Consider the following 16,324-nt stretch of genomic DNA (forward strand, 5'->3'; position numbering starts at 1 on the left):
GCAATCACTTATTCTGTTCCAGTTTCTCGACTTTGACTTGCAACAGAGGGAATCGTAAAAGCAGCTTACGGTGTTTTATATTCTAGGCCCTGTGAATAACTTAGATCGCAATAGAATTGAATATGTCGGTTGTGTTATTACGGTTTTTTACAAATCCCGTGTCGCGGTTGATTTTTCTGGGATAATAATTAGCCTCTGTCCTTTCAACGGTGAGCGCGTGTTCGATTAAAGGAGAGGAAATTTAAGAATTTATAATTTCTGAATTTTCTCTGGTCGTGACTGGTGGGAGGCGTTGGCCGAGGCTAGTTACCACCCTACCGACAAAGACGTACCGCTCAGCTTAGTGTTCCGGTGCGTTGTCACGTAGAAACCAATTAGGGGTATGACTACAATACTCCCTAAAGTGACAGGGGTCACTTGATGTTACTTTTGCACGTGATGGTAGGATATCTGATTTCTTTCAGTAAAAACTATGACAGTGGTTTACTCGAAAACTAATACGTTTTCAGTTTCACAGATAAGTCTCAGAGACAGTACATAAAGTACTTCTAAAGCCTGTAAAGTATCATTTCGGTTTTCATTTTTTGTATAAGCGATGTAACGCGAGCGCCGCCTCAATTTTATATCGACGTATGATGATTATGTCCGTCGGCGCATAACAGTCCCTGGATATTTGTGAAATCGTGATTGCTGCTGCTGCGCCCGTCGGATCCCGGAGGGTCTATTCATGTTGCCAGTGGATGTGTACTGTGCCGGTAAACCGTGCTCGTCGTTTAAGTATAGGTCGAGGACCTGCTTAGGGTAGTCCACGATTCCCGGTTTCCTTGCACCCACTCTGCCTAACGCAAAGACGCCTAAATTAATTTTGTTTTGATTTTTTAATAAAAATACACACATCGCCATGTAGCCCCAAAGTAAGCGTAGCATGTGTTATGGGTACTGCTGATGAATATTTTGTTATGAATATAATACACATAAATACTTATAATATACAGATAAACACCCAGACACTGAAAAACATTCATGTTCATCACACAAACATTTTCCAGTTGTGGGAATCGAACCCAAGGTCGTGGACTAAGAAAGCAGGGTCGCTGCCCACTGCGCCACTCGGCCGTCAAAAAATTACAAGTTAACAAGCTTTTACAGTCTTGCCTTTTGAAGGTGGACAGTTGCGGCAGTTGCGTCTCCAGAGTGCAAGTAAGGAGAAACAAAAAAATTAACAAGCAAACAAACAAACATACTTTTACATTTATACTATTAGTAAGGACTAGTAAGGATACTTAACTAAGAAAAATATAATAATTTTAAATAACGTATATCTCAGTTTTCAAAAAATGGACAGCCTTAACTAACTGTAATGGCTAGAAATAAATAATTTCTTTATTTACTATACTTCTATATATTTATATCTTTGACAGGCGATTGGCGCAGTAGGCAGCGACCCTGCTTTCTGAGTCCAAGGCCGTGGGTTCGATTCCCACAACTGGAAAATATTTCTGTGATGAACATGAATATATTTCAGTGTCTGGTTGTTTATCTATATTTTATGCGTATTTATGCACTTACGTCAGTGAATTTATTAGTTATTCATAAAATTATTCATCAGTTCTCATAGTACTCATAACACAAGCTAGGCTCACTTTGGGGCTAGATGGCAATCTGGTATTGTCGTGGTATATTTATTTATTTATCCAAAACTTAGCCCTTGACTGATATCATCTAGTGGTAAGAGATGATGCAGTCTAAGACGGTAGGGATTAATCTGTTAAGTTATATTAAACCCTTTCTCCCAATCAGTTTCTACGCTTGGCAATATGTTTATATCGAAAGTGTGCTAACTAGCCACGGCCGAAGCCTCCCTCCCAGACCAGACTACAGAAAATTTAAAAATTATAACTTCCTCCGCCGGGAATCTAACCCGGGATCACCCAGCATTCACCAATGTGCCAGACAGGAAAAAAAATCAATGATGTTTATATCATTTTTTTTATATGAAGCAACATATACAACTAGAAACTTACAGTAAAATCAGAATCAACTGTAACTAGATATTAGTCGATAACAATATTTTGTTTAAAAGATAAAAAAATTTGAAAAATCCAAAAGTGCACGCCTCATAATCTCATGTTTTCACAATAAAATTGAATTTTTTTTAACTGAAACTTTCAATGCTCATTACAATTTTTTTTTTTCATATTAATTATTATTCATTTTTTGTAAACAAGACACGGAAATGTCATAATGATTGCACATTGAAAGTTACAATTAATATTAGCTAGAATAATTACATGGAAATTTAACGACAGTGAATTGAACGCTCATATTAACTAAGAAATTATGTCGTGTGTTACTTTAGATAATTAAAAACAAATTATTCCGATACGATCATTTTTTCGACCAATTTTGATGCCACATACACCCGTCCATACACGGACGTCCAGAAAAGATTATGTTTAATGTTATTATTTACTATGTTAAACAAAAAAATTGTTATTGAAATGTATTTTATGTGCCTGACAAATTATTTGACTTGATATTAGTGTACTCAAATTAACCTGTAAGTGCAATATAAATAACAAAAAATCAATTTCAGTTTCGAGAAAACTGCTTTTTTTGAAATGTCGAGAGTAGAGCACAACCTCAACGCTTCGCTTATGAGGCGTGCAATTCTTGAAATCGTTGGAAAATGTTATTGCAATGTATGTAGTGATTAATAATACAATTCCGTTAATCTCTCTCGAAAATATGTTTGTTACGACATCACATTTAAAATCATTGAATTTATTTGCTCTTCTCTGGTATTATGCATGTCTACTGGTTTACGTGAAGTGGTTTTAGCCCAGTGGGTAGCACTTCGACTTCACTTTTGAAGAGGCGAGTTTGAATCCCAGCACGCACCTCTAACTTTTCTAAGTTATGTGCATTCTTAGCAAAAGAAAAACATCGTTAGGGAGCCTGCATGTCTGAAAGATCTCTATAATATTCTCAAGTGTAGAGTCCACCAACCCGCACTGGGCGACCGCGGTGGTCTGTGACCTTAACCCCTTCTCATTGTGGGACGAGACTCTTGAACTGTAGTAGGCCGGTATTGAGTTGATATTATGATGAAGATGACGACTGGTTTCTGTAATAATAATTGTAGCTATTACTGTAAACTGCAATAAAATCCCTCGTTCCCTAGCCTAGTTCAAAAGATCTAAGCGTACAAACAGCGGGAGTGACTTTGTTTCGATTTTACGATTTCCCGATCGACGATCTTAGCTTCAATAGCTTTGAAAGTCGACAAATATCGTCTGCCATGGTATTGTTTCTAGAAAATTCTTTGTTCATTCAATGTTCCGTCGCCGATTATCCGCGTCTAATGTTGTAAATAAATTCAATTACTCTGCGAGAGGCAGGCGTTAATAGAGCTTGTCATGAACATTCCCACTTCGGAGTGAAATTGGACTGCAGCTTCGTGCAATACTTTAAGATACCACCTAGTTAACCTAAAGTTTTTTATTTTCTTTTCCACCCTAACATAATCAATAAATCTCCATAACATCTTTTGATTTAGATTATCGTTTCTTTATATTGGATTCCGAAAAAAATTCAGCCAAAAGGTCTTGGCCTCCGACACATAAACTGCCACTCGCTCCTATTATGTGCCACTTCCCGCCAATCGGCTTTTCCCCCATAAAATTTAGTTTTTCCAAAAATGTTGGGTTCGGACATCAGTTCTTCGATCTCTTGGTTCTTCCAGCCTCCGATCACCGTCATAGCACATGGTTGGTCCCAGGACTTTTTCGGAATGTCTTCCTCTCTGCCACTAAAAGCTTCTTCTTCTCTATCTGCCTTAAAGTCCAGGACTTACAGCCGTACAAAAAGGTTGGCTTTACATTAATAAATGAAGACAACTACCTATTTATTAAGTTACGCTCATTATTTGTTTTAGTTTCCTGTATTTCATCTGTAATGTCTTTTATAGATGGGCTTTTCTGGCTGTACATACTTGATGTCAAGTCCTCATGGAGACTAGCAAAGCATCTTAATTCGTTCTGGATGGGGATATCAATTACATCTTCCAAATTAACCTAGTTTTAAATTTATTCAAAGAAGGTTAATTTTCAACAAGCTTAATTTCCAATCGATCAATTGAAACGAGAGAGTATAATTTTTAAAATGATCCTCATAAAGTTGAGTTTTATAGCGTACAAATATAAAGGACATTTTTATTGGAAGTTTATTTTGAACTCTGATTTTAAAAGAGGCTTAAACATTGTGAGTATTTCTTCTGTGGTATCGAAGTAACTATATACAAACAGATTCCACGTAACATTGTGTGAAATATTCAAATCAATCCAATGACTCTTTCAAGCCTTCAAAGTACAAACGATTCTAAGCCTCAACGGTGAAAGAGACATTGTGAGCAAACAGGCATACATGCCTAAGAGTTCTCTCATATTATTCTCAAAAGTGTGTGGAGTCCATCAATGCGTAGTAGACCAGCGTGGTGGACTAAGGCCTTAGCCCTTTTTCTTTGTAAGAGGAGACTCGTGCCCTGTAGTGGGCGGATAATAAGTTTGTATGGAAGTTGATATGATGGTGATGATGAAAGTAAAAAACAAAGAAACCCTTTCAATTATCTCCATAAAGAGTGGTCATTAAAGTAAAATAAGACCAAGTAGTGCTGACTACCTGAAATAAAAAAAAACTCGTTAGGTATGTTTCAGAATATGCACGAGGTTAGTAAAGAATCACGATATTCCGCTGATCCGAAGAGATGATTGCTGTAATCAAGACATCCGTAGAAGTAGTAGTGTCGCCGATACGAGCGAGTTTTGAAGCTAAAGTGTTAAACAAAATAAAAGCAATGTGTCATCTCTTGTTTCAAATGTGTCTCATTGTAATATGGACCTTTGAAAAAGTAGATCGAAACTGCAACGTTTCCTACTAGATGACGCTACAGTCGCTATAAGACTGATGTGAAAGGCATATACTAATTTCGGCATAGACGGTAAGAGAGCCGTAGCTTAATTGGAGAAAGCGCTCAGGCCGCGATTGCCAGAGAGTCGCAGGTTCAAATCCGGTCGGTTCCGAATTTTTTTATATGCATTTTAAATTTATAAAGTAAAGTGTTAGCGTCCTAGGACCTAAACGTCCATCGGTTCTACGATGGAAATTATACTCCAAGTGTAGGTAAAAACACTAATAAAAATTTTAAAATGTTCATTAGTGTTTCGAACTAAAACCTAATTTAGCTCAACTTATTTTTTTAACTGAACTAGGTGCTTTAGTAATACTTACTGTTGTAAAGGTGTTGAGAGTTATCGGTACATAGTTTATAGATGTCACATAGCAAGGAAGCTGAGCCCTGTAAATTGAAAAGAAGCATAATATGATTAAATTATTCAGCACTTAAACTTACCCAGGTACCTGGCACAAACAAGGAAAGGGAAGGGTATTTAAAATAAGAACCCGCTAATATGCTACCGAAACCACGAGCTCGATTATCAATATATTGGGTAGGATTTCACCAATAAGTAGCATCCACTGATGTAGGATGAGCATGGACACCAAACGGTAGTATTAAGGAGAACAACTCTTTCATAGATGGGACATTAGCCTCTTTTATAAATGGGTAAAAGTAACCTTTAGTAAAAACGATGATAGCCCAGTGATTAAGACTTCGACTTTCGAGGGGCCGAGTTCAAATCCCAGCACGCAATTCAAATATCACTTGCTTCAACGGTGAAGGAAAACATCGTGAGGAAACTGCATGCCTGAGAGTTATCCATAATGTTCCCAAAGGAGTGTGGCGTCCACCAATGCCAGTTAGCCAGCGTGGTCGATTACGGCCTTAGCCTCTTCTCGTTGTTGGAAGCGACTTGTAGCCTGTAGTGGCCCGGTAATGGGTTGATATGATGATGATGACGATGAACCTTTAGAATGAGGTTGAGTCGTCTTACCTCATGATGATAAATCGGATGGTTTTCTGATAACGTATTTCTCCCTCATACCATGGGTTCTCATACGCCGAGTCTGCTATTCCCGTACTCTAAAAGATTTGAAAGAATTAATCACCTTATCTCTCCTACAAGAAAGAAAAGATTATATTGTACAGAAGGCACCTCCTTGAAACGGCGCGTATTGTGAGGAGGTTCTTCACTCTGGAGCCCTGACCGCCGGTTGCTTGGGCATTTAAAAGCCCCGCAAGCAGAGGGTGGATGTTTTTTTCTTATACATTTTTAATAGTTTTATTTTAAATTAATTAAAATCAATAAATAATAGATACAAAAATAATAAAGTATATCATGGCATTAATTGTTGAATGCATTTCATTCATGAAGAACGATGATAATATTTAAAAGGATGGATAGCAAAATCAATACCTTCTGTTATTTATGTACTTCAAATAAACACATAAATAGTAAGCCAAAGAATACAGATAAAGTCAGTGATTTCCACACTAGGATTCCCTGTGTCGTGGAAAACACTTCCTTCCAGGTTGAATACAATAAAGATAAAAAAAGATAACTTAATAATAAAACAAGAAAATAAAAACAAAAATAAAATTAAGAAAAAAAACAGCTTAGCATACAAATTCTGTTGGGGCAATAATGACAACAAGTGTTCTTTAGTGTGTGTATGACTGTGTTTGTGTGTGCATCCGTGTGTTTATTGTATATTATATTTATTCTAATATTGTGATCATTTTTTGTTTCTCCGTGTTTTTTTTTTTTACAATTTGTAGGTAGTAAGATAACTGATGAATATTTTTATTAAGTAGTCGTCGCCCACTGCTTAACGTATTAATTTTCTTATATCTTTATGCGAGTAATTCTTGTATATATATATATATATGAAATTTTTTTGAGCCGATTGCGATATTACAATTATAAATATATATACCTATATATATATATATATATATAACCTATATATAAATATATATATATATATATATATATATATATATATATATATATATAATTGAAATATCGCAATCGGCTCCAAAATTTCATGAAATTGAGTATACAGGGGGTTTCGGAGGCGATAAATCGATCTACCTCGGATTCATTTTAAGAAAATGTCACTTTTTTCGTGTTTTCCCATAATAACCGACTTGGTGCAGACGAAGGTGCACGGGTCAGCTACGAGTAGTATAGATAATACACATAAATACTTATAAACGTAAATTAAGAACTATGTAAAGTCTCACCTCCTCTTTCAGCACTTCACAGTAGTAGCAGAATAGGAAAACCAGAATCAGAAGACAAAATATTGAAACTATATTGGTAAACTTATCTATGGCATCATGAGATATCTAAAATCAATCAAAGTGATTTCCATTATTTTATTGACTAAGTATTTGACCAAAATTTTATTGAAATAAGGTTCGATTCCCGTGTGAGGAACGAAATTAAGAAATAAAATTACTAAATTTTCTAATATTTCATGTGTTATTTAAATTCTGTTTCTTTTTATTACAACCTTAACGGCAGAGGGCACTTAGAAAATAATAAGAACAAATTAAATTCAAAATATTTAAGTGGCAATGGCTCCTAAGTATGTACATAAGATTGCTTACCGATAAAACAACGGCGAAAAAACATAATATCATGGCGAAGAACCACAAGTCTACGAAAACCATCCGATTAAAAATATGATTCAATGCCTGCGCCAATCTGAAATTATTATAAAGATACGCTCTATTATTTATCATTAATTGTCAACCGACAGAGGTTCAAACATTATAACAACCTAGGTTATATCGTCTGCGAAAGGTAAAAAAGTAATTTTCGGGACTTAGAATATACCATTGTAATATGATTCCTAAGGCCAAGTTTGTTCTACCAATTTATAATTTAAACAGTGTGTTAAAATCACATTTATTTTAGCAAAATTATTATACATTAAAAGCGGTGATAGCTCAGTGGGTAGGACTTCGATTTCACTTTAGGGGTTTTAAGCAATTAAAATATCCCTAGCTTCAACGGTGAAACAAGGGACATCAGAAAACCTACATGCTTGAGAGTTCTCCATAATGTTACCAAAGGTGTGTGGAGTCCACCAATCCGCACTGGGCTAGCATTGGACTATAGCCTTAAACCCTTCACATTTCCGAGCTCACAAATTTTGCCCATTTTATGGTAAACGTTTAGAACATTAGGGCAAAATAATTACTCTCAACTGCTAAATGGAGTGGAGTGACTAACTGCCTGTTCGAGAAACACTTCTAAAGTGGAGTGGTTTTGTTGTTTAATATTAGTCTTGTACCTACACGGATTCTGTATACTTATTCTTAATTCTGTGCGCTAAGCATGCCTATAGGTAAAAAAGGTGTTCGACTTGAATTGTCAAGTCGAATACTTTTTTATACCTTATTAAGACGGCCCATTGGCGCAGTGGGCAGCGACCCTGCTTTCTGAGTCCAAGGCCGTGGGTTCGATTGCTACAACTCGACAATGTTTGTGTGATGAGCATGAATATTTTTCAGTGTCTGGGTGTTTATGTTTATATAAGTATTTATGTATATTATTCATAAAATTGTCGTAGTAATAGTCGTAGTACCTATTTATATATTATATGAATTTGCATATTATGCGTGTAAGCTTTGTGTTACTGTAAAAAGGTACCGATCATCAATCCGATACCTAAGGCAAGCCTTAGAGCTATCGGATGGATGATCGGTACCTTTTTACAGTAACACAAAGCAGTAACACAAAGGCAAAATTATATCTGAGCAAGTCATAATACTTAATTAATTCCTGGTGATTTTTGATCATTGCTTCAATTGTCATATTATTATCCACAGTAAATTCTTCAGGCATTCTGTTTCTATCGGACATCGGTATAAGATATTGAATGTCCTCCCGTAGCAGAGCAAATTCCGTACTAAGTTGACAGCATAAAGTCACAAGCAAACACTCTGCGCCCAGGTAGTAGTGAACCAAATGGATTACTTAAAACAAACCAATAAATAAACCTGATTAACCAAAACTTTAATTAAAGAAAAATATACTTTGTACAAGAGAGCTAAGAGCTATAATTCATATAGTTTAGTCTGTACTGATCAGAGATGAACGAAATGGATTTAGTATATCTAGTGTATTACTTAAAACAAACCAATAAATAAACCTGATTAACCAAAACTTTATTTTATTAAAGAAAATATACTTTATACAAAAGAGCTAAGAGCTATAATTCATATAGTTTAGTCTGTACTGATCAGAGATGAACGAAATGGATTTACTATACCAAGTGTATTACTTAAAACAAACCAATAAATAAACCTGATTAACCAAAACTTTATTTTATTAAAGAAAATATACTTTATACCAAAGAGCTAAGAGCTATAATTCATAAACATAGTTTAGTCTGCTGTTTAGTCATCAGGGATTAACGAAAAGGATTTAGTAATATGGGCGTACCTAATCAAATTATTACTTTTAATGCCTAAGAGACAAAAAGTTGTGTCTATTTTAATAATAATCAATACTGCAAGTATTGGCAAGTATCAGACTGAAGCCTTAGACTCGGTGGATCGTCGCGCCAGAAGAATCATCGGTAACGAATCCCTGAGGCGAATCTACTGAGGCGAAACTAAACAACTTCCAGCACCGACCGAATGTTGCCTGCCTGGCGGTTTTTTACAGGATATACTTTGGCGAGTGTGTTCAGGTACTTCATAATCTTGTTCCTCCGTCACCATTCTTCCACAGAACAGCGAGACGCCGTGAACGGTGGCATCCGCATGTGGTTGACATACAGGCAACACGCACGAAACGCTTTTCATCTACGTTTCGGATACGTACCTCTAATGTTTGTCTGTGCCTTTAAGGCAAGAGTGAATAAGCATTTTCTAGGCAAGCGCGCCCCAACTTAGACCGCATCATTGCTTTACATCGGGCATGATAGTTGCCAAGCGCAAGTCTATCTAGTATAAAATATAAAAAAACTGCATAGAAACAAACATTCTTTTGCGTAGTTCCATGAAATCGATGACAATCATGCTTAATTTTCTATAATCCACGAAAAACTTGAAAATATGCACCGCGCCATTTATAATATACTTTACAAGAAGCACATCGTCAACAATGTAAACTCAAGAGAGTAGAGAAACAGAGATTTTCCTTTTTTCGGCCAATAGAAAATTAAGCTAGATTTTAATTGTAAGATTTTAATTAAATTACTTACTACTACACGATTGGAGAACGTAAACCAGTAGATATCGCACCCAGTTTTTGACAGGATCAAAAGGATACACATATCCAAATGGCAGTATAAAATTGAAGTCTTCCTGGCGAATTTTCCCATACACTGTATGGATGAAGTGCGGAGCTAAGTTTTGAATTATTGCAATTACGGAACCCCAGTAGAAAACTACGACATAGTATAATCATTTGATATTACATTAATTTTACTAAACTTAACTAGAAGTATGGGTTTACTATAACTGCCAGCTCGTAACCATCTTTGGAGAATGCCGGAACACGGTTTCGTTTGGTGCCTGATTCAAATTGGTATCAAAAATTAAGTTTTTATTTTTAAAGAAAATCCTCTAAAATCCCAAGCCTTAACTTAATCGGTTAAAAAATCTTTTAATGAGATAAATTAGTGGTTCTATTATTTTCGTCATCTTTTTTAAATCTACTCAAAAAAATCAAACGAGGTACGTCACTTGTGTACGCAAAACCAAAACAAAACGAAAAATACATATTGTGAACAGTACCATCAATCAAGGTACAATAATCGCATTTGTCAAAAATAACCTTAATTCACGAACTTCATTTGCTTGTAACTCTGAAATCCAGCGAACTAGAGTTTTATTGTTTTTGGTAATATATTGTAATTATTAAACTCTTCAAAATGAGATAAACTCCATGAAGGCACCTTATACTAAGTGAAACCAAATCCCATACTACGTCCGGCATTCTCCTTTACCATCATCACCATACATTCATAACTACTTCATAATCACTTAGGGAGATAATCAAATGTAGAGGAATCAAAGACACCTCACTAATATCTGATAATACATATATTAGTTTACATTACACAAATTATCATTCAAATACATGTGATTTATATTAAACTAGCTGTTGCCCGCGACTTCGTCTGCGTTTGATTTTGTTTTTTGATGTGGCATTAAATTTAGTTGTAGTTCTAAAAAAATTTAAAGTATTCAGTATCGCTAAGCCTTAAATGAGGGATTTGCTGCTGTCCGCTGAGGAGTTCTGTCCTCTATCTCCAACCACAGTTTGGGTAAAATTAAACATATATTATAATCTCTATAGTACAAAAATAATTATTTAAATCGGTTATAATTTGTCGGAGCTATGGTGTAAAATCGTCAAACACTTTCATCACCTCTCCGAAAGGAACCGAGCTTAATGTCGGGATAAAAAGTATCCTATATTACTTCTAACACTTCCAAAAAAACCAACAAAGTGTACAAAGTTTCATGAGGATCGGTTAAGTGGTTTTTGCGTGAAAGCGTAACAAACAAACTTACATTGACATTTATAATATTGAATAGGGATTATACATTCGAAATTCGTTTAATTTTAACGCCGATTTTTTACCTGTCTGTCCAATATTTAATTGCCCCAGACGTCGATCTCTCTCCTTAATTTGAAAATCACTCAGATTTTCCGTTTTCCATGTCTTAGCTAGACCCTCGATAAGGATTTCGATGTCCTTCGTTTTTGGTAGCAGAACGGTCGCTTTTAAAACACCTGAAAACATCAATTGATTACTACCGTAACTCTTCAGATTGCAACCAAAGTTCATCACAGCTTGCGGTAGTAAATATCCGATAGAATTCGTCATGTAAGAAAAGGGCTCTATCCATGTAGGTCGATATTATCTTCAAGCCCTGGGCTCTGTTTCGTTAACATTAGGTATGTGTTAGTTTTTTTCCGATATTGGTGCCTCGAACGAACACTTTTTTTTAGTTTAGACGAAGTTAAAGGTTTAGTTGGCCACAATCACTTACTACTTCTTTTAGGTTTTTTTTATTCCACTACAAGTTAGCCCTTGACTGCAATCTCACCTGGTAGTAAGTGATGATCCAGTCCCCTAACCGGTTTCTACGCGACATCACACCGTAACACTAAATCACTTAGCAGCACGTCTTTGTCGGTAGGGACGTAGCCTAGCCACGGTCAAAGCCTCCGACCAGACCAGGCCTGAGAAAATTCAGAAATTATAAATTCCCAAATTCCTGCCGGGAATCGAACCCGGGACCTCCTAAGTCCTACTTAAATTCACAGCGCTCACCGTACGCCAGGGAGGTCGTCATAGTACGGTTACGATAGTATGACGGTTAGTAAGTTCTCAAGTAATTGATCAACAATGAATTCAGTTATTTATATCTGTTTCCTAAATCCTGTTACTGTAAATGACAATAGTGGCATCGATCCGTACATAATAATTAAAGTGGATAAAAAACATACTCTGGAGCCCAATTAAGGCCGAAGCGGTCGTGAAAGCTATTTTGGAAATGCTCGCCTGCGATCCAAACGCACGATATAAATACATCAACATCGACATTAATTGTAAAACTGCGATCACGCTCTTGACAATAAAACGCCAGTATTTCTTCCTAAAAGGAATATCCCTAGCGAAAAATCGAAGGTTGCAAGTCCTTATATAATTGAAAGAGATGACGAAAGACTTCGTGAAGTCAGATGGGAAATGCATTCCATCCATTTTTTTGTAGCGTGATATTCCTTCGCTCACTTCGAAGTGACCAGCGATTCATAATAGCGAGTAATATAAACGTGCTATTTATAATCTAATATTACTCTCCGGTATAATTTTCGGAGATCCTTCTATTGAATTTTTTTGTTTTCTTTTAAATTTCTTTATTCATAATCAGACTTTAAGTTGTAAGTTATAATAATTACTGTTCACTAATGGGCATGGTAAAATGTTGGCGCTATTGCCCCTTTGAATTGCTAGACTTAGCCGTTGGGCTAAATAAGCGCCAGCTTTTGGGTCACGATATTAGTTTTATTGAATGTTTTATTGAAATAGAATTCTGCTAGATTTTTTCATTCGTTTAATATATATATTTTTTTTTTGGTGATTCAAATCAGTATTATTTATAATTCCAGTAAATAGGCTTTATTATCATTATCATATCATTGATATCAATGACTAACTAATAGACAAATTATCATAATAAGTAATATTAATTAATTGATTGTAGTATTGAGTATTTAGTTTTTATTTAATTTGTGATTTTCTATTCGGTATTGCTATCTTTTTTTTTATTTGTTATTAAATGTGACACTACTAATATTGTTAGATAATGTTGACAATTGTGAAAATGATTAACGACAACTATTGACATGCCCATCTTGGCAGGATATGACCAGTGGCGTGCATAGAGGGTATGCACAGGGTATGCAGATGAAGAAAATGAAGAAAATCTCCTATACGAGTTATAAATACTTAAGGGTGGGCTTTTTATAACTCTTACAATGCCTATCCTTAAGTTTTTTATAACTCGTATTGGAGATTTCCTCCATTTAATATCATTTGCATACCCTGTACCCTCTATGCACGCCACTGGATATGACACACTATAAAAAATAATTATTAACTCCTAGGTATGTCATTTTGCATTTTCTAGCAAAATAATTGATATATATAGTTGAGTCGTTGGATCATTGGCAAGCATGTGTAACTACGAATAACGAAGTTAAAGATATAGGATTAAATATCTCAAACACTACACATGTTATCTTAATACAGGGAACTGACTAAGTTAAATTCAAACTCAAATTCATAAAAAATCAAAATTCATTTATTACAAGTAGGCATACTATAAGAAAGCGGTGTGAAGCGGTGGTAACCCACTAGGTAAAACTCCAACTTCACTTCCGGAAGCCCCAGTTCGAATCCCAGCACGCACCTCTAACTTTTCTAAGTACTGTGCGTTTTAACCAATTAAATATTGCTTGCTCCAACTGAGAAAACCTGCATGCCTGCACGTTCTAAAAGGTGTCTGGAGTCCACCAATCCGCACTGAGCCAGCGTGGTGTTCTACGGCCATAAGCCCCTTCTCATTGTAGCCTGTATTGGGCAGGTAATGGGTCGATATAAACTTTTCACTTCGCGCCATTACACGTCTGTCTGCATGTACTGACTCGGACACGGATTCGGAAGGCAAATCCTACTGAGATAAAGCCGGCAAAACAATCAGCAGTCGCTCTTTTTCAACACCTAAATTTTTACTATAATTGTTCTATCTTGCTACAGATGAAAACCATCCGGGCTCAGACAAAAACTCTTCGTTCGTTCGGCGGTGGAATACATAATCCACCGCCGAACACAGTAAGTAGCATTGATTTAATATGTTACTATTGTACGCTCACTAGATTATATACAGAACCCCTTTGCCGCTGCTAAATCTTCATTTTATATCTCGTTTAATACAAAATTCATAACTGCTTGTATAAATTGCACCCTGCTACCGTTCTATATATTTATATTGACGCGGTTATGTAATTTCAAACTGATAGAGCCTTTATGAATTACAAATGAATGAAATAGAGTAATCAACATGTTCCATTCCCTTGGAAAAAATCAAATTTTATTTAACATTCAAAAACGCTTTTTTCGTTTAGACCTATCATACTTATAATATGTTACCATTTCATAACAATTCATACCCAAGCCTTTTTATCAAACTGGATGTCATGACAAATATGTTTATGAAAATGTTCTTTGAAATCGGTTAGATCACATTTTTTTTATTCCGCTACAAGTTAGCGTTAGTTATTGACTGTAATCTGACCTGGTGGTAAGTGATGCCATAGATGGTAACGGATTAACCTTTTATTACGGCTATGACAGTTATATAAAACCCTAATCAGTTTCTACGTGACATCGTACCGGATCGTAGATCGCTTGGCGGCACATCTTTATCGGCAGGGTGGTAACTAGCCACGGCCGAAGCTGTATACGTGTTCCTCTAACTTGTCTCAAAATGTACTAATGTTTAGGTTCAGCAATTATTGGACAGAAGAAGCCGTTACTTTGCGGAAATCCATGATATTCTTAACACTTAACAATTTTTCATTGTAAAGTCAACATCTCCTGAGGATGCTCCGGTTTCGGATCGAAACGTGCGTAGAGGGTATATTGCCGAAGATCTGTTTGGTGTGGAGTATAAGGATTGAAGAAATTATAAATTACACCACACAGATTCTCCTGCTTTTCGCGGATTATAGCAAATTAAGCTTAATTTTGATAAAAAGTTCAGCAATTATAAATTCGTTATTACTGCCGCCGGAAACCGAAACCGGGACCTCCCACATATAACTACACAGCGCTCCCCGCTGCGCCATGAGAGTGGTCGTTAAAAGAACTTAGAATTTAATACAATAATTATGTAGCCCTCGAAATAGAACCTAGAATCTCGTCATCCGTAGTCAAACTTGATAACCAGTAGACTAATGAGGCAGTTAAAGTTAAATAAGCGTTGTAATAATAAAAAATAACCCTGGTGATGGATGCTGGTACGCCAACCGTATCTCTCTTTATTTTATTACCGACCTTTCAAGCACACTCTGTATCGGCGAGGAAAATTTCAACGCGAGTTTTCCCGCTTGTTTACTTTACTTTCAACTTAATTAAAGCTTTTTTATTTTATTTTACTTACAGAATGAGAATTGCATAATGGAACCTTTAAAATACGAACGCAATAAAGCATTTTTCGTTTATTTCATCGAATGTAATAAATAAACTTACTATTTAAGTCTTTTAAAAAAGATTTAATCATTTATTCGGTTCATATTTCTGTCAATTATTGCGGTCATAATAGGTTTTGTTTATTTATTACTTATTTATATGCAATCACAGTTTTTTTATTTAGAAGGATTTTTATCGTTATCATTGTGATTTATTCTATTGAGTAGTTCTTTTTACCTTAAAATATAGGTTTAGGTTTAAAGACATTTATTCCCATACAAAGACCTACGTCACTTACATAGGAAACTTAATTTCTATAATAAATTAATACACTTCGCCATTAGACTAAACTAAATTCAATTTTACTATTATCTACTCATTCAATGTATTCGTCTTTAAATTTATTGGTATTACTTAATATATATAAGAAGCTAATTTAGTTTTGAATACATTTAATGAGTTTTATTATAAAATTTGGCGCCTTCAAAGGTAAGGGATTTTTTACCATAATTTGTTCTTGTTCTAGGTAAGGTAAGGAAACTGGCTCGACGAGTTTTATTTTTCTTTTTTGTGAAAGTGATATTAGTGTGGATTGTTTTGTTTATTGATTTTCTAATAAAGATGCACGTGCTAT

General features: G+C 35.4%; 1 protein-coding gene across 1 annotated transcript in view; it reads right to left on the bottom strand.

Moving 5' to 3' along the window:
- LOC120631732 overlaps positions 1–16,324 on the bottom strand; it is a 44,729-nt gene that overhangs the window by 13,013 nt on the left and 15,392 nt on the right. The window contains exons 4-8 of the mRNA XM_039901414.1: positions 8,743–8,947; positions 7,574–7,670; positions 5,952–6,040; positions 5,290–5,356; positions 3,920–4,076 (exon numbers count right to left, since the gene is read on the bottom strand). Coding sequence (XP_039757348.1) covers positions 3,920–4,076; positions 5,290–5,356; positions 5,952–6,040; positions 7,574–7,670; positions 8,743–8,947 — 615 coding nt within the window. The remainder of the gene's footprint in view (positions 1–3,919; positions 4,077–5,289; positions 5,357–5,951; positions 6,041–7,573; positions 7,671–8,742; positions 8,948–16,324) is intronic.

Source organism: Pararge aegeria, chromosome 18 (assembly GCF_905163445.1).
Source record: "Pararge aegeria chromosome 18, ilParAegt1.1, whole genome shotgun sequence".
Taxonomy (NCBI): domain Eukaryota; kingdom Metazoa; phylum Arthropoda; class Insecta; order Lepidoptera; family Nymphalidae; genus Pararge; species Pararge aegeria.